The sequence below is a fragment of the Bidens hawaiensis genome, unplaced genomic scaffold (assembly GCF_021521415.1).
Source record: "Bidens hawaiensis isolate Kalapana, Puna unplaced genomic scaffold, B.hawaiensis_p1.1 tig00008123_1, whole genome shotgun sequence".
Lineage (NCBI taxonomy): Eukaryota > Viridiplantae > Streptophyta > Magnoliopsida > Asterales > Asteraceae > Bidens > Bidens hawaiensis.
Window position 1 is genome coordinate 117352 of NW_027491577.1, and position 20352 is coordinate 137703.

Genomic DNA, 20352 nt, shown 5'->3' on the forward strand with positions numbered 1-20352 from the left:
CCTAATCCATATTAATTACCCAAGTCCATACTTCTTTCTATATTTAATATTAATTAAATATTAACACTAACTTTTAAATCATGGACTTCTTTTATTTATTAATATAAAATTTGGGATGTTATAGATAATCAAAAATGATAAGAGCTAAAAGTTAATTAAACTCTTTATGAAGCAAAACATATTAGGTTTGAGATTATAGTGGATGATTTGAATGAGATGTAATTTCTAAGAAGAAAATTATAGTGAGTAATATAATGGGATATTAAAGCAAGACAGATTAAATTTTATGATCATTAGATTAATGAAGGGTCATTAATGTGAGGATCATTATATTTTATTGAAGATGTGAAATGTCTATTATTAACATCAAACTAATAGATTATATTAATTAAAAGGTTCTACTTAAATAAAAAATAAATCAACTTTGGGCAGAAGTAAAATCTATTTAAGTATATGTGTGCAAAACAATTATAACACATCACTTTTGGGCAGAAGTGAGACAATTATTTTAATTATGCACGAGTTAAATTTGTTGGATATAAATGTAACATATCACATTTGGGCAGAAATGAGACATTTAAATCATGTAGGCAAAATTAACAAAGCTTTGTAATTAGACTTGAATGAGGGGTAGATGTAACACATCACCTTTGGGCAGAAGTGATACATCAAAATTCATTCAAGTAAAGCTTTTATGCTTTGTAAAAGTTTTAGTATTTACAAAACATTATTAATTTTTTTTTAGCGTACGGTTTACGAGATTTAGGAGTTTTCGGAAAACTTGGTTTTAGGAAAACATAAGTACTCGGTAATTATGTCGTTTTCGGTATTATTAGTTCTCAGTTTTATCAGATCTCGAAAATTATGAGTTCTCGGTGAACATTAAAATTAAACGCGAAAACTATTTTAGACAATAAGATTTAAGTTCAAAATTCTAAGGGATTCTCCAAAATTGAGTTATTTTCAAAATATATCTTTTATTCATTAATCAAATTTTGAAATAACTTGGAGATAAAGTTTAGCCAAAATTAGAAAAAAATAAAAAGTCATATCCTAATCCAAATTTTAAACCAAAATACATGTTATGCTTGTAATGGAACCATTTAGGAGTATAATCTTAACAAGATTACTCCAAGATTTCTTTAAGGATTATTAATTTATTCAATATTTATTTATTTTTTGAAAGAAAAAAATCCTTTCAAAAATTATATAACAAACGTATCATAATTTAATTTGATATATAATATATAAATAAGAGAACATATCGATAATTACATGAATTGTATTAAATTGGTTACAAATATTTGTTTATGGGTCTACGGCGATTTCTATTTTCAGTATACAAAACTTAATTAATAAAATCGAAAATTAATTTGGGGTTTATCATGTTTTAGTCCATGACTCCCTAATTAGATCCTGATATTATAGAAAACATGAAGAGTTGATTGATTAACATCGCTCGGATACCACATGTTGATCAGTTCTTCATGTCGGTAATGAAACATGAATATTATGATAAACCTATGACTAAAAACATACCTGTCACAGCAGAGAGAGAAAGATTCAGACGACATGATAGTCAGCTTGGTCGAGTTCCCCTTTAGGATGTATATTAGTGATGGGGATTAGGGTTCTTGAGAAACCGAATAATATATGGAGAGAGGGTCACAAATTATTACATGAGGTTTAGGTTATATTTTTATGATGTTAATTAGTATCTCCATATATTTATATACACCCAAGGGAAAACCCTTGATTAACAATAAAGAGTAATTTGATCCATCAACAATTACCTAGCTAATATAATTATAAGGTCTAATTTTATATTTTGATTTAATTATTATATAAATGATAATGATGGCTATATATAAATATACATATCCATATATTTATTCTTACAGAGCCTAGCTAAGCTGCCTCATTTAATTTCGAGCTCGAGCTCGAAACCACTCTAGCTTGACTCGTGAACAACCAATCTAATGTTGAAATATTTGACATAAAAGAATAAAGACAAATAATACGAAAAATGAATATACATCTTAATTCTTAACATCACATAAAATTAAATTCCACCAAATCATGAAGTTGGTGAACACCCATAAAAATATATTGGCAAGCAACATAACGCCAATTATGAAAATATCAAAGTCGTTGCAGTAGTTACAGTTAGCTTATCAAACGCCATGCACTTTCACCCCACATAAAAAAAAACCTTGTTCTATCATGAACAAACTTAAAATTAAAAAATAAATAAATAAAATATAAACGTTACACAGCTAGATAAATTTGTTAGACAATCATGTTTATTACACGATTTTAATTGTGTGTCTATTAGATTTGATGTTCATTACAAGAATAAAAATATATGTCATGTAAGGATTGAACAACTCTACCTACTAACTGGACACAACGACACCACTCGGTACACTTATCATAATTGTGCTATTAATCTATGTTAAGTTTTTAATTGGTTTAGATCAAATACAAATTGATTTTTATCGTGAGAAATGTATTAATAACTAGAGTAATTATTTTAGCACAAGAGTAATTATTATTAAATTATAACTTTTGAACTAGAGTAATTATTATTGCATTATTTTATTTATAACATAATTACTCTGGTTTAAAACTGTAATTACTCTAATTATATATATGTTTAGTATGTTAATTTTATTTGTACCGGATCTCACCCACATTTTTTAATTTCATAGATGTGCGTTTTAAACCAGCTAGGGATTCTGAAATATTAAAATAGATCAAGTGATCTTTTTGTTCAAGATAAAAAACCTCGTTTTTTTATAAATTAAACTTTTTAACCACAAACTACCGTTAATTAATATTTATTTAAAGGGTAGTTTAGTATAATCGGTAATAACAAGAAATAACCATTTTAAAAATAAAAGTAGCTAGCACAACTTCTCCCTAGTCAAAGACTTGCGTACACGCTTTCTAAATCATTTTCATGTATAAAAACCCTCATTTCTGCATGATATTAACAAGAAGAAAATCTTAATACAAAAAAATGAAGTTAACTGTGACAGTGGTGGTGGTTTTAACGACCGTATTTTCAGGTTTGATCGACGGGTACAATTGCAAGATTGTGCAGTTCATATTCGGAGACTCGTTATCAGATAACGGAAACAACAATCGGCTTTCTAAGAGTTTTGCTCAGGCAGCACAACCTTGGTACGGGATCGACTTTGATAACGGACTGCCAAATGGCAGGTTCACCAATGGCCGAACTGTCGCGGATATTATAGGTACGTGAAAGTGATGTTAAAGATGTTACTATTTCAGTCGCTAAAGGTAGACTAGTAGTCATAGGACAGTATTTTCATTTAAACTTGAGATGGGTAATGCAATAAGATAATGTTATTCGTCAGCAATCATGTATGATAAAGTTTGTTTGGTAGGGGTGTAAACATACAGAGCTACTCGAGATCAGCTAATTAACACCCTAATTAAGTAGAACTTAAGTGAGCTTGAGCTTATAAACAAACTCGTTTAATGTACGAGCCCAAGCCCGAGCTTCACTACTAAAACTTAAGTGGGCTCATGAGTCTAAAGGAGCATGATATATATTATATACACACAATTATTATTTAATATATAAAATATATTATTCTATATTTACATTAATTAGTATATATAGAATTTTGATAAAAGCAGTTAAATAATATATACTAAATTATATATAAAATTATAATTATATATAACATAATCAATTAATCATACCTGGTAAAAAAAAGTCCACAAATAGCAAATGTATTAACAGGGTCTAAGAAGGGTGGGATGTAGGCAAACCGTACCTCAATCCCGAAGAATAAATATATACAAGGTAATTAATGACTAGCCCGAGCTAAGCTCTAGTTTGTTTTACACACTACTAATAATTCGACCTTGAGCTTCAAAAATGGATTTGGAGACGAGCCGAGCTGGAGCTGAAGCTTAAGTTTTAACAAGTTAAACAACCCAATCTCATGGCAGGCTTGGGTTGGAACTCGGCTGGCACTGCTCGTATCGCTAAAAATAGATATTATGGTTTTCTTCTACAACTTGTGTTCAGTTTGTGATATATTCAAGTGTTACTAAAAGAGGGGTGCTGCCAAAGCCAAGTTTTTTGTTGTGTTTTTAGAATTGGACCAGACAGCAAACTGATAATCTTAGTGGTCACTGGTTGGGACTCGGGACGGTTAGACCGATGCCTGGTTCCCAATTCAATCCGTCCTATCGGTTCCACTCCATTCTTGAAAACAATCCTTTTGGTTATATACAATGCTAAAATGATCCATTGACGGAATCTCACACTATTAATAGATCAACTAAATTTAAAAGACCAAAAATATGTATCTTTGGCTGATAGTGTCACAGTGATCTAGCAAAACCATCCGTCATTATGTATCTTTTTGTGTCAGTAATACCAGTTACCTATCTTTCAATGATCACGTTGTGTTTTAGGGCCGTCTCCCAGAATTTAAGTGCTCAAGACAAATACTAATAAATGGCCCTTATAACAAATTTTTCCCAAAACTAATTGTCCATTACTGATTTATTGCATTACTAGGCTTAGACTCAATAACATTTTATTAGATTGTACTTTAATTTTTACTAAACCTGTTCAGGTTTTTAGACTCTTATTGGTGTTTTTTATCAACAATTTTCATCTCAATTCACTAATAACGGTTAAAAAAGATTTTATATTTATTATATATAACTTTTTATATAAAAATCCTTGCCCTTATCGAGACCATTCCCTAGTCCCTAGATGACGGCTGAGCCTTGCATGGGGTCTGAGACGGCCCTGTCGTGTTTCCTCACTTATCTTCATTCTTCATCAACAAATTACCGACGATTCCTAGTTTCACTAAGGAAAAAAACAACGGATTTGTCTGTCAGTGAAAGTTCTTTAATTTGTTGTGATATGTGAAAGAGCTAAATATATAACCGCAGGCGTATCTTTGTTGTAGGTGATAAGATAGGGCTTCCTCGACCACCAGCTTTCCTCGACCCCTCGTTATCAGAAGATGTAATTCTCGCTAATGGAGTGAATTTCGCATCAGGAGGTGGTGGGATCGTGAATGAAACCGGCGGTTTATTTGTAAGTCCAAATTAACTCAATGTTCTTATGTTCATGAGTCGTACAATATAGTTGAAACATATGGTTAAAGGGTGGTCAAATTTCTACAGATTCAAAGATTTTCAATGTACAAGCAAATCGAGTTATTCAACGGGGGTTCAAACTTTGATCCGCGACAAAATTGGCAACGAAGCAGCGACTGAATTCTTTCAGGGCGCTAAGTATGTTGTCGCGTTAGGTAGCAACGATTTTATTAACAACTACTTGATGCCCGTTTACTCTGATTCTTGGACGTATAATGATGACTCCTACATTGACTACTTGATGGAAACTCTTGGTGCCCAGCTTACGGTAAATGATGACTCCTTCATTGACTAATGATTTGTGACTACGTGCCGTCGCTAAAGGACCTTTGTTGTAGGTATTGCATGGAATGGGGGCGAGACAGTTGATGGTTTTTGGGTTAGGTCCGATGGGTTGTATTCCTCTTCAAAGGGTGTTAAGTAGTTCGGGCGGGTGCCAAGAAAAAACAAATACCCTCGCTCTAAACTTCAACAAGGCGACCGCTAAACTCATGGATGATTTGTCGGCAAAGTTTCCGAATGCGAGTTACAAATTTGGAGATGCATATGATGTAGTTAATAATGTTATTACCAATCCAAGTAAATACGGTAAGCTTCTTGTTTCTATTAGTTTCTTCTAACGGTTAAACTGTCGCTAATTGTGTATGTTATTGAAATGGCATGAGTGTAGGGTTTGCCAATGCTGATTCGCCTTGTTGCTCGTTTGGAAAGATTAGACCTGCTTTGACATGTATACCGGTGTCAAGACTATGTAAAGACCGAAGTAAATATCTATTTTGGGACGAATACCATCCATCGGATCGCGCTAATGAGTTGATTGCTGATGAACTTATTAGAAAACTAGGGTTTAAGCCGATCAATCAAACTGATGGCGTGTCTCCATCTTCGACTACTGCACCTGGTGACGATTAATCAGCATGTCACTAAATTATTTTTTTATGGTTTGTAACAAAACATTGGGAGTCTTTGATTTGTTCTTGTAATGTGATCTTTTTGGTGATTAAAAAAATACATATACACGATTGTTATTGTTGTCATGTTGTGAACCGACCCAACTCACAAGCCCAACTTAATCAATTAAGTAGTCCAAATTAAATGGCCCAACAAGTTGGACAAAACAAAACCTTGAGCATCCCTCCCTATAGTTTTGATTTCATCAATTGTAAGCGTTTCACTTCATCAATATATCCAAGTTGTTGACTTATGAATTAAACCGTAAATGGTTGTCTTAAGGTGATCAAATCACTAACAGTCATGCATATGATATCATATGGTATATGGCAATGATGCCATTTAGAGCATCTATAACCGGTGGAAGACCTAGGATCTTCACCGCTCCTCTCAGTCTCTTCATTCCCCTGTTCATGGCTGTTTGTGATCCCGGATTCCCTTTTCATGGACATTCTTTGTATGCCCATCAATCACAACAATTATCATAACAAACAACACGCACATTTGATATAAGAGTATTTATTATACATCGTGACGTGAAAGGAGTGAGCCATATATATATATGACTCACATTCATTATAACTTCACGACAGAGGTATGAGTGGTGAGGGGTGAATAGGGTACCATGTGAATATGCTCATGGAAGTGAGTCATGTTTGATAAACAACCAATTACATGGAGATACCTTGTTTTTTTTTCTTTTTAATATTTAATATAATATGTCATTTAATGTTTGAAAAAAAATCACTCACTACTCACCATGTATAATGATATGAGTGAATGAGTGTGTTTCTTGTTTACGTGGCGCCCGCATGGCGATACTCACCTCTCACTAGGTATAACACATGTCCTTAAAACTATTGGTAAAATACTATCAAAAGACTCAGATAATCGGAATCATGCCATTTATAATTATATTAAGCTTTCAAATAATAATATATTTAAAAAAGTTAAATTTAAGACCCTTTCTTCAAGATCACTATGTTGTGCATGCTGTCCAATGTGGGGAAAAAAGAAGACAATGAGGACATGGACAAGAGAGTAATGAAAGAACGTCATTCATCGAGGGGTGTCAGGAGTAACTTTTGTTACAATGGGAAAAAAGGAGACGCTATTAGAACGTGGATAGGGCAACAGCGTCTTTAGAGATAGGGGTGGGGTGGCAGAGAGTTGTAGACCATGTGACGTCATTCTCACACATGCTCACATGAGTCATTGTGGCTGCATGTACACACGTGACACATCGTGTCGGCAGTCCCTATGGTTCAAGCAAGTGAGTCATTATCGTGACTCTACACGCATTTTCTCTCCCTCTTCAGCATATAGTGGTCACTAAAAATATTATTTAAAAAAATGTTACAAAACAATAAAAAAATAGGATAGTTTTTTTTTTAAGCTTTTAACACATTCATTACTCATTTATGTATAGATCAAGATTAACATTTTAAAAGTAACAAACGTTTCTCTCCTCAACTTTCCTTATCTTTAAACTTTTGAAATTTTTTTTTTCTATAAACATAAGACCAAGTGTATTGGGCAAACACCCACGTTACACTATAGCAAGGATAGCGCCAAACGCCATTAAGCCATGGTGAATTTGGTTTGGGGGGTGGGGCAATGGTAGAAGGTCGGGGCGTTTGTGGGCTTGAGGGAAAAATTAGCAAGAGCATCAATGCCTATGTTGCAGTGACGTGACAGGGTATTTTTCACTTTTTAGCTACTCCAAACACTTAAGTCTAAAAATTAAAACATATTAATATATTTTTTATTTAAAAAACTGTGAATGGCCATTTCATTCAAAATTATTACCGTAAACTTAACCAAATACAAGTAATCGACCCACGTGATATGGATTAGACCATTCTCATTTATAAACCAACATAACCCAATCTTTATTATAAAACTAATTTCTCTCTTTTCTACCAATTCAATCCAACCAAACCGAACTATCCACACAAATTAGCAAACCAAACTTCATTACTTTTTATTAAATAAATATATTTTTTTGCAATCTTATGTTTTGTAATAAAATTTATACCAGTATGTTCACAAGAAAAACTAAACAATATTGTGTTTTTAGATTTTTTTAAAAAACTTATTAAAGAAATACAGTTTTAATGTTAAAATTAATTAGTATGAAATGAAAAATGAAAATAAATTAAAATGTGAGCCAATAATTTAGTGATATGTGGTCATGCAAGTAGTGGGCAAACTAGGTTGTTTCCACGAGTTGTTTGGCCTAGTTTGAGGACTTTTTGCATTTTCTTTTTAATTTTAAAGCAGTGTTTCAACCTAAACTAGTTCACCAATAGAAATGGTTTAGTTGGTCCAACCAATCCCTCGGGACTAGAGGTAATCCGGTGGCCATATCCACCAATGACCCATCTGCCCATTTATCTTTTTCTTTGACCCCGTTGACCAGAATCATAAACACTAATCTAATTTTTTTATTACCTTTACTTACAAGTTATAATCTTCAAAAAAATCATTGGAGATCAGGTTTAACCACCTAAAGCAAAGCTCTGTTTCAAGCATCAAAATTAATCCTGTACACCTTCAAATCGCTGCCTCCGCCACGTAAATATTCGAACCTGGTTAATTTTAATTTTTTTAACCTGATATACATGTTATTTTCCAAAGTTGCATCCCGGATTTATAATTGTTCTTGAATTTTTTTAAAGGATGGAAAAGAAATGAAAACTAAGGATAGTTAAAAAATAAGTGTTCTTTAGTTTTTTTTAGGATGAAAAGGTAAAGAGTATGAGGAGTTAGGAGGGATTAAAGTAATGTATTTTTTCAAAAAGTTATCCTTCCATTATTCGGCTGATTATTAAGGATAACAACACCTAATTACAATATTATCCACTAAGAACATAATTAAAAACATCCAACTTAAGGGTAAAATTGTAAAAGTGTTATTTTTCTTTTCTTTTCATCCAACTTAATAACATAGTTATCCTTTCTCTTTTTCTAATTTCCTTCCAACTTAAGAACACACATAATTAAAAAAAAATTATTCACTTCCCTTCCCTTTCTTATCATTCCCTCTCCTTTCCTTTTCTTTCATTGGTTAAAAAACTCAAGAACAAGACGTAAAGTTTTAAACAAAAAGAATTTCTGTCAATGGGACCTCTGTAACCCATATAATTCATTTTGTAACATGTAAATGCTCAAAAGTATCACCCAATACATGTTTTGGACTATGTAATCTACAATTACATAAAATGAGGAGCATGTAACCCGCACGCCGTGGCAAGGGTGTTGAAACTTGTAAGCCTCGGTTACGACTTGTACATTAACATTCACTCGCGGTTTATAGTAAAATTTACTATGACAACATGGTTTTAAATTAAAAGGCACATCAAACTTGATAAAAAAAAGTACAAAAATAAAACTAAACTTGTATGGTTTGTAACGACCTTGAATAGGTTGTTAATGTTAGTGGATTTTGGAATTGCAACCTTGATTATTCAGAGAGTCGTATGAAAACTTTCAGATTTAAAGTTATTTTGGTGGTTCTCCAAAATACTTTAATCGGATAAAACTCTGAATTCGAGGCAAGAATTTAATTTGGGATTTGTGAAGAAGATGAACCAGAATATCGTTCAATTGAAAGAAGCGTTATATATCTCTGCGGAAAAAGTTGGGTTTGGATAATTTATGATTATGTGTGACATAATCATAAATTAATATTTCTAATGAAATTTTAATGAAGCAATATTAACAAAAATTAAATGATTCGTTAGTGCGCGAATTCGGTACAGTTAATTTTAAGTGGGTATAGTTTGTGACCCGCTGGCCCCGGTTTTAGTTCAGGGGAAGTTTTGGGTAATTTTTGGGATGATGTGAATGAGTTTAAGTATGGACGAGGCTTCGGGCCAACTCAATCATGTAGGAACTGTGACATTCGTCAAATTCGGGTCTCGATTTGTATCCCTTTTGTAATTGTTTATCTTGAAATCGACCCGTTTTGTAAACCGAAACTTTGGAAATAATCAAAATGATGGATTTTATGTTACAATATTGTTTTACACTTGTTGGGTCTTGAAAACATCCTTTTCGGTCTTTAAAACGCGTTAAAATCATCTAAAACGAACTACAGGGGTTAAATCTGTCTTTAAAACTTTTGTTTAAAGACTTTGTTGTTAACTTTGTGGTTGTAAAACTTAAGTATTTTCATTTGTATATTATTATACAAGTTCTTGGATATTTGGGCATGTGGAAACAATCTATGAACTTATTGTGAGATGGAAACCGAACCAAACCGAACTAAACCGACTTTTACTCGCTTAAGACACACAAGTGTGTTTTTAGCTATCAAGACTTGTATATTTCTTTAAAAATAGTTTACAAACTGATTTTAATTATTTTCTTAAGTACTTGGAAATGTTGGATCCAACTTGATCTCATAACAAATTTTGGACCGACAAAACCGAACACTCGCTTAACGTACGCTGTTAGTTCTAAAACAATAGATCTACATACTTTGTAATGTATTATTGGATTTTTATGACTTATCTCATAACATTTAATATTTTGGAAAGTTGGATTTGGGTTTGACCAATTGTCAAGACCCGAATCAACAACTCGAACACTCGTTAAAACCCGTTTTAGTATCTTTATTCCAAAGAGACTTGCATTCTTGCATTTTACCCACCTTATTACTTAACATAGGTTGAGTAAATATTAAGGTTAGATACTTTAACCCGGTTTCGAGCAAACTTATATTTTTAAAGGGATTATTGTTACAAATTCGTAATCAGTTACATTTTAAACCTTGAACTTTAATTGTTTACTTTTCTCTAACATTTATTTTAAGACTTTCAAGAAAACATTTCTAAATATGAAACTTCTTTCCTTTTAGGCATTGTTCGTTAAACCCGTCGTTCCGGCAAATCTTCAAATTATCATCTTTCAAGTTTTCTATCTTTTGTTTTGGGGGGTGACATTTCATACTTATTCAACTAAATGTTTTATACTTGAATCTTAAACCGCAAACGTTATTGTATACTTTACTTGAATAATTACTCGAACTGGTGTTCTATGATTATATGCCTATGTGTTTATCGCTTTTGGTTGGTGGAACTATAAAATCCTAGTCTATTTGGCATCCCCTTATAGCAAGGTGTCGTTAACGTAATGCAATTAACGATAACTATAAAAATCCTAGACTATTTGGCATCCCCTTATAGTTAGGTGTCGCTAACGTAATTCTATTAGCGATTTTATCATGTTATTCAAATTATTGCTTTTATTTATTGTTTCATATACGAGTTTTTTGGCGCTTTCTTATTATATATTTATATGCTCAAACTTATGAATTACTCACAAACCTTTGTGTTGATAAACTTTATTTTATGAAATGTTACAGGTTTGCTATCTTGATTGAGTCGAGTTTGTGGAGAAAACGTTGTCAAGACTTCTAGGATATTAGTAAAATGAACAATATTTGATTTTATATTTCGTGATATCTTGTTATGACTACTTATGAATATTTGTTATGTGACATTTTCGATGTTGTGAAATGAAATGAGTTTGTTAAATATTGTCATTTTAATTAGTGTCATGTGCTTATGGGCAATCGTTACACCTCGGCATGTTCCGCCGCCTTTGCTCGGGGTGTGACAGGAACGTCTCGTAGGGCGAGTGAGTTAGCATGGTCTAGTTGATGATTTGGTGTGCTATAACTTGGCAAACCTTAGCTTGTGAGTGTTCACCTAGCGGTTCCCTAGCTCGTTGATCTTTTTTGTGATTCGTATCAGGTGAGTTTCATGATGCACCTTTTTAAATGTTTTTATCTTTTGGGCTAGCATGTACGCTTAAGTATGATTATTACCCGTTTAAACTATTTAGACGATGTTGCATGGACTTTACCATATTTGTATATTTTATACTTATACATATGTTTATTGTCTATGTTTGAGGATTTAATTTACTTGATGCATGACTAATTTGTATGTGTGTGTGGCCACCGATGTGAATGTTTTTATTAAGTCGTGACCGGGTCAAATGAATGATTTAAAATTCCTTAATCCCTTTTTTGGCGGGTTAAGGTGAGGAGTCCCGGGATAGTTTAACTGTCTTTGGGGCAAAATGATGTATTACTCGAGTCCTTGACTTTGTGTTATGGACTTGAGGTGAGGAGGCTCGTGTAATGTGCTTGACTGAGGAAAAAGATTATTTCATCTTATTTTTTATGAAAGTCGTATGTCTATTTCATTAATCAGTTTTTTTTATAAATTTTATTTATAAAAACATGAACTCACTCAGCTCCAGACCCGGCTCTGAGAACGGTTAAAAAAATTTGGGCCGAAGGCGAAATTTTTCTTAGGCCTTAGGTATCTTGTTGGGTTTAAACAATTTAATTTTTAAATGAGCCTTAATTTTTGGGGCTTATGATTTGGTTGTGTAAAAAATATTTTTTTTATAAAATTGAATGTCTCAAGTGGGGTTAGAACCCACAACCTTTGTGTTGAAAGTCATACCCTTGTACCACTAAACCAAGCTAATAGTTGTGTATTTAAATTTAAACATTATATATACATATTGTTTTTCATAAAAAAATATATAATTTAAAAAAAAAATCTGGGCCTATCGGGGTGTCGGGCCGGGGTCCGTCGACCACCCGACCCTCCCTTATAGCCGGCCATGCTCAGCTCAAGCTGACTTTGCGTGTATGTTATATTGATTTCAGGTTAAGGAGGCATGGATCACCGCTTGGACGTGCTTGAGGCTACCCGAAATTTTTGAAGGCATTTCTAGTTGAAGACTTATTATTAAAATAAAAATAGACGTTTTCCATTTATTGCATGAACTTATTTGTTTGATTTAAGAATTTTGTTCGGATGTTTTTTCCCGGATCAGGACTTGCACTTTTCGTTGCATGCCACTCTATACTTATTTTAATAAATCAAATTCACTTTGCCATTTACTTATGAATTTTATGGAAATGTTACTAATTGTAGGACTTCTAATTTCGGGGTCTTATAGGCGTTCACTCCGCACATCCCGAACTTTTAATGTTTATTATGATTACATTGATCGCCCAATTAATCCAATTACACTAGGTTACTAATAGTTAATTTCTGTACTAATAATGATCTTGATATTATGAACAAGAAAAGAGTCTTAAAATAAACTTGAATTGTTTGTATCGACCTTGAATTATTTGCTAGTACCTGTATTGTTTGTACCAACCTTGACCTTGAATTGTTTGCTAGTTTCTTTTGTCAACTCATTTTACCGGTACCAATATTGTCATTAATGTGATTTTATTTGGACACCCAAAGGTTCTATTTCAACACCCACCAGACTTTTGTATGGCGTAAAGGTCTAAATAAACAACTTTAAAATTTCAGAGCTTGTTTGACGGCATGACCATACGCAAAACTAACGTAAGACCAATAAACAAATTAACTATTTGTTTCATTCTGTTTATTTTGACAAATTCTATAGGCACACCATCTATACCTATTAACTAAGCATATTTACACACCATTCAATATATGTTTCGTATGCTTAGCATACGACCCGTATGCTGTAATACTTTTTTAGACGTCATACGCTTCGTATGTAATGTTATACGGTTCATATGGCTTTTGTATAAACAATACGAATAGTATGAAAAACATACGATTCATATGAACAACTTTTAAGTAAAATTAATAAATTATGCATTTCATCAACGAAATTTATCAATGACCAGATTCCACAAAATCGGTGGCGAAAGATTCATCGGATTCCACAAAATTTTCTTCAAAATTATGCATTTCATCAACGAAATTTATCAATGTGGTTGGAAAAATAAATTTAGGTTGGTAATATTTTTAACAACATTTGGAAGAGATGAAGGGGGAGAAAGAAGTGAGTAAAATATACACAGACTTCATTGTTAGATTTATCTCGTTCAAAGAAGTAAGTGGGTAAAAAACCCTATGAGATCACACAATTTATATGGTTGAGAGATTCCTTTTATACCTAATATTCGTCTTACAATATCGTTAAAGAATCGATTACACATAAATATCAGTGAGAGATTGATGGATTAAATGTTGAAACACGTTTCACGCTTCTTGCAAAAGTAATTGTACAATTTTAAAGATTCTTCGTCATACATTTCGTATTATTTCCTATACAGTTCGTATAGATTACTTTACATGATTTTTCAAACAACGGTTCATATGTTTATGTTAGATTTACATGCTTCGTATGAAATCATATACGTCTCGTCTTCCATATAATACGAACTGTATACAAAAGAATATGGCTCGTATAGTTTCTATGGCATATGACTCGTATGGTTTACTTGATTTGACTAGCTTAAGTTATTATTCTATACGTTGCTTATGAAGCCTATGATTAAATGGGGGAATGGTGTGTAAATTTCTTAAGTGGTGTATCTCTGGCAGAGCTCTTCATTTCTTGATATATACACGTCCGATGGTGTTACCATTCATCATATTTGATAGTTTTATTATTCCATGTCACATAAAATAACATAAAGAAGAACACAAGCACCATATCGATTGATAAAGTTATAAAATATCGTAAATTTCCTAAAACTAAAGAATTTGTTCAGTCAAATTGCGACGGCGCGCAAGTAATTTTGGTCAATTTGGGCGGCGGCTTTCACCTGCCACAACTCTTAACTATTTTCTCGCCGTCGGATCTCCAGCAGTGGAATGTTAGATCTCCCTCTGATCCTTGTAATTATTTTTATGTTAATTTATTTTCATGTGTGCTGTGCCTTAATTTCACTTACTGGACGATTGATTTGTAATAGTGTTCATGTTATGATTATTGGTTTTGGTGAATTGAAAACTTTGTTTCGATGGTTAATGATTCATTTAGCTATGAGCACTTCAACACTAAAGGCAAAGTAGGCCCACCGTCCGATCCATGTTATTATTTTTTGTTTAAGCCCAGATGCCCACCGTGAGTTCCAGCCCAAGCTCAAAAGCATTTGAAACCTAATTGATAGTGTACTTCCTCTTCCAGAATCCAAACGGGTGTTGGTGGTGACGGATGAGTAGTGAATCAGTTTAAGTGTTAGATTTCTAATTTATTTATTATTGTTTTATTTTCTTCAGATTTAAACATTACAATACAAATTTTAGGTTAGTTATAATTTGCCATTATAGGCTTATCTTGAAGATCTACACATTTATTCCATTTGCTAAATTCCTTTTTACAATTGCAATAGCATTTGCTACCTACGAACTTCTAGTTGCTGAAACAGATTTAATAGTTACTTTACATTGACGTTTGTGTTTACTGAATTGGTGATGTCTCCCAAACTCAAACTAAGGTGCATAATTTTAATCCCCTTGTATAATTTAATTGTGTTGATTGTTTTGTTAGTGCAACTTAACAATATCTAGTTTCATCTAGGAACTCATAACAATTTTTTTAAAACATAACAACTGAAATTTCATCTAGTAGTATTGATAATCCGAGGCATGTCTCTACCCTGATTATGCCTAAATTAGTTGACTTGGATAATTTTCCGTTAATATGATACGAATTTTAGATGCAAATGAAAGAGATGAAACAAGACCATATTGGTTAAAATGATCGGGCCAACCACGTGAACATAACTTACCGAAAAGAAAGATAAGGGATAAAAACTGACGTGTCGTACATATTTTTATCATCTTTTTTTGTATTTCATCTATTTTTATCCATTTAGTATTATGCCTACCGTACAAAATTTTTCTGTATCCGCCCGCCACTGCCTTAACCTATACTGGAAGAATCTTCGGGTGAGCATACGACCCACCCGCCAAACCCGAACCCATCAGTTATATTGTGGGTGAGACCCGTTTGCTCACCCCTACTGGAATCTATGAATTTTGCTAAGTTGTTTAATTTGTCAAGCAACCGATTCTTCTTACTTGTTAATGTTGTTTATGCCTGTTTTGCAGTTCAATGATTACTACAATCTCAAATTAACAAAAAAACCAGAAGAAAAAGTGTAATCAGTTCATGAAAACTCGCTTAAAATGGCTACACGACACGTCGCACGCGCTCGACTTCCATTAATGAATGTTCTCAGAATGAAAGGAGTTCCCATCTTACACCAACTGGAGATTGAAGAGTGCCTTCTTCGGACGTCATCAGACAACTGGTGCGTCATTAATGACGGGACAGATAAACCCAACATAGTCATGGGTGTTTCCGGGTAACACTCTCAACTAACCATGACTCTAATAACTGACAATTACGTTATTGTTTGACATCAGCCTGTTAATAGGAAACCTGGTGAACTTGTTGAAATTAAACCTGTTTTAGAAGATAGTATTCCCGTCATACGAAGGTTTACCGGCGGTGGGACTGTAATAGTTGATCACGGGACAATATTTGTTTCATTCATATGTAACAAGGATGATGTGCCCGATGTACAACCGTATCCTCGGCCTATTATGTCTTGGAGCAGTTTCTTATACAGTCAAGTGTTTCAAGGGATTGCTGATTTTAAGCTTCGTGAGAATGGTATGGAGATTTGAGTCATAATTTGGTTGGTTGGTTTTAGTTAATCTCTTTTGTTTAAGAGCATGATGTTTCTTTAATTGTTTTTGTAGATTATGTGTTTGGTCTACGGAAGTTTGGTGGGAATGCACAATCAATTACTAAAAACCGGTGGATTCATCATACGTCTTTTTTGTGGGATTATGAGACGCGTAATATGTCATATCTCAAGCTTCCTAAACGGGCTCCTGAATATCGACTGGTATGCTAGTTATAACTTATATCCTCTGTTTGTATTACTTTATAACTGCCCATATGACTGCAATGCTAAAAGTAGGGTGCTCAACGAATCGAATCAAATTTATTCGAATTTTGAAATTTTGAAGCTGGATTCGAATTCGATTCGAATTTAAAACAGGCAATTCGAAATTCGATTCGAGAATCCGAATTTGATTCGAATTTGAATGGATTCGATTGGAATTCAGCTTAAAATGATATATATTAATTTTAAGTTTAAAACTACCAAAAAACTGAGTTTTATAACAACATAAAGAATACGAGTATGTAAAGCAAATATATCGTTTAAAGTTACAACATCTTAAATATTCAAAGTGGTCACGTTCAATACTTCAATTACATGAATTGATAACCAAAATAATGAACTTTTAATTTTTAGTCTTTAGAACTTAAGAAATTTCTATAATTTATCTTTTTTTAAAACTATGTATATTTAAAACAAAATAAAATGCATAATTTGAACTCGAATTTCAAATCGAATCGAATTTATAATCATAATTTTGTATTCGATTGCTAAATCGAAATCGAACCGAATCAAATTTGAATGATTGAAAACCAAATTCAAACCTTCAAATTCGAATGCGGGTCGAATCGAATTTCGAGTTTCTCAAGTCGGTTCGTATATTGAACACCCCTAGCTAAAAGTCAAAGTACATATACATATAATGTGTTTGTGTGTGTGTCTGTAGTGTATTAGAAAATTAGTGTTGTGAACTGAAGGTGTATGCAGAAAACCAAAATAACGTATAGGGCTGTAAGCGAACCGGACGTCCAGCGGATGTCCGGTCGTCCGTTCGGCAAGAAGTTTGTTTATGTTCGTCCGTTTAATAAACGAACCGGACATGGACAAAAAATTTCGTTCGGTAAGCTTAGCGGATGAACACGGACAAGGGCCAAGTCCGTTTGATAGTGTTCGTGAACGTCCGGTAGCGTTCGTCCGATTATGTCCGGTAATGTCCGTCCGATATCGTTATTGTTTAGATCTATCCAGTATTGTAATATAATTGTGGAATTTCTAGTGTTATTAATCACACTTTTGTATTACACATGTCTGATGTCTCTTACATAATAGTGGTACACTTTATGTTTATATACTACGTGTTAAATATATTTGGATGTTATATGGTGTAATTCCAAATTTGTAGGTGAAGTTGTTTAGATTTATCTTTGGTATTAATATGTAACCGTTTATATTCGTCCATTAGTGTTCGTTGTCCATTAATGTTCACATGTTCGTTTGTCCATTAATGTCCATTATTGTTCGTTAACGCTGTTTACACTATTAACGGACGGACATGGATGGACATGGACGGACTAAATTTCTTAATGGAAGGACACGGACATGAATTTTCGTTCGGTAGAGTGTTCGTTAACCGTCCGTTTGTCCGCCAAAAGCTTAACGGACGGACACGAACAAGCTCTCGTACGGTCCGGTTCGGTCCGTGTACACCCCTAATAACATAACTTTAACTGAAAAACCGCTCCGAAATAACCGAAGTGAACTCAGTTATGTTTTTTCAAAAACCGAATTTCTGGTTTGGTTTCGGTTTTGCATGTACGGAAAACCGAACCAAGTATTAAAAAACGAAAAATCTGCCTTTTGCTATTAATCTTATAGATTTTTAATTTTATATTGGAATGCTAAGTATTTTAAAAAAATTAATAAACGTTGTTGCAAATAAATTTGAGGTCTAAATTTGTAATGATAAACTAATCATTATTAAAAAAAATATTGGCAGAATTCATTATTTTGGGCCATTCTTTCGTCCCAAAATTTTTAAGCCCAAATGGCAAAAGCCGAAACTGAATTGAAACCATTGTGAAAACCGATACCGAACGTTTTTTAAAACCTCAACCGAAATTTCTGTATATGGTTCGATGTGAGCCCAAAACCGACCAATGGATAGTCCAACTGTAATCATGTTTAACACATTAATTATCTATGAAACTAAAAACAGATTATGGACCAGCCCAACTGATTTTGACCCGCAATAGAAACGACCCCGTTATCCACTTATATGCGATGTGTAACGCTTAATTACGTTTTAAGCTAAGCATATATTCTCTGCTTTACGTTTAGGCTAGGGACCATCTTGATTTCATCTGCCCCATGAAGGACTACATTTCAAGGTCCGATTTCATCAGTAAAACAATTGATGCAGCAGGAAGCTGTTTTTCAGTTGAGTCAACTGAGTTTGAAGCAGTCAAACCTCCATCAAACATGAATTTCACTCCCACCTCCCAATTACTAACTAACCAGGAATTAGAGGCTGCAGGTAAGACCGACATATGATATTCATTTTTGTCAACTTTTTAAGCCATGAGACGTGAATTTGCAGATTATTTATCATTCATTGTTTGATCCCGATCGAATAAACGATTAGGCACATGATAATGCTTTCGAGATGAGTTGTATCCTACATAACTTTGCCTTGGTTATTCTTGTTATTTGAAAACTAAAATATCTAACTGTAATCAAAATTTTAATTCAAGTAATTTAAAAAGTTAACATTTTTTTTTAAAAGGCGCATGCATAGTTTATTAGAATAATTTTTTTAATCTTTAATTGGGTCTTTAGAAGTTTATATGTATATTGCTGCTGGATATACTCAACGACATATATGTGTATAAATTTTAAACTTAAAAAATTAGAAATAACAGAAGTTTTATAATAAGCAGGGTTATTTAAATAGCTTGCGACTCGAACCTCGCTTCAAATAGACAAACCGAGCTGGCTCGCATATATTTTCACTTGAGCACGAGCAGGGTGATTTCACTCGTTTAGCTCACTCAAGTTAAGCAACCTAACTTTTATAGCTCAAAAAGACCCACCCACCTTTTGTTTTTGTTTTAGTATCTTTCCCTTGTGTAAAAAGTACAAGAAAATTCATTTTTTTAAATATACGAGCTGGCTGGAGCTCAAGTTTAAACTTCATATAGAAAATTTTCGGGAAAAAAACGGGTAAATTTACGCTACCTACGCGTAAAAAAAAACAGATATGTTCAAATGAATTACAGATTACCATCTCATATTCCCCTGTACATTGGTAACAAGCTTATATCTCGGGTCACAGCCCATGCATTCGTGGTTTACTAACAGACAAAATAATAACACACAAGGAACGGAAAGAAAGCAAGTGTAACCAATAAATGTTTTGAAAATAAACTATAAAAACAATTGCAATTGATGACATAAATTAAATGGATTATATTGTGTAGAAGTACATACATATAAATGTATATGAGTAACCAAAATGGCAAGATGCTTAAATGCTTAATTAAAAGTCGCCCGATAAGCAAAACGCTTCTGGACCTATAGTCGTAACTACAGACGTGTTATATATGAGCGTCTTTGAAATAAAAATGAGATTGAGTTCTCAATGTAAGGCCCAATGGGCCAATATATGCCAAAAAGGTGCATCTCAAATTGCCAGAGTGAATGTGAGAATAGATGCAATTGGCCTCACGATCTCAGAA

At 33.2% G+C, this 20352-nt stretch overlaps 1 protein-coding gene and 1 pseudogene across 2 annotated transcripts; both read left to right on the plus strand.

Moving 5' to 3' along the window:
* Positions 1-2896: 2896 nt before the first annotated feature.
* Positions 2897-6175, plus strand: LOC143637067 (GDSL esterase/lipase At1g74460-like; annotated as a pseudogene). Its single transcript, XR_013154365.1, has 5 exons — positions 2897-3260; positions 4968-5098; positions 5188-5428; positions 5499-5748; positions 5831-6175. The product of XR_013154365.1 is annotated as a GDSL esterase/lipase At1g74460-like (transcript).
* Positions 6176-16051: 9876 nt separating this feature from the next.
* LOC143637069 (uncharacterized) lies at positions 16052-19194 on the plus strand. Its single transcript, XM_077104531.1, has 4 exons — positions 16052-16291; positions 16364-16602; positions 16692-16840; positions 18956-19194. Exons 1-4 carry the CDS (start codon positions 16113-16115, stop codon positions 19166-19168), a joined length of 780 nt encoding a protein of 259 aa, XP_076960646.1. The 5' UTR covers positions 16052-16112; the 3' UTR covers positions 19169-19194.
* The last annotated feature ends 1158 nt before the right edge of the window (positions 19195-20352 follow it).

Excerpts from the sequence above, each read along its gene's own strand:
- LOC143637069 (XM_077104531.1), top strand. The coding sequence starts at position 16,113 with ATGGCTACACGACACGTCGCACGCGCTCGACTTCCATTAATGAATGTT. Across the intron at positions 16,292-16,363 it reads ATAGTCATGGGTGTTTCCGG|GAAACCTGGTGAACTTGTTG; the intron begins GTAACACTCTCA and ends GCCTGTTAATAG. Across the intron at positions 16,841-18,955 it reads GGGCTCCTGAATATCGACTG|GCTAGGGACCATCTTGATTT; the intron begins GTATGCTAGTTA and ends CTTTACGTTTAG.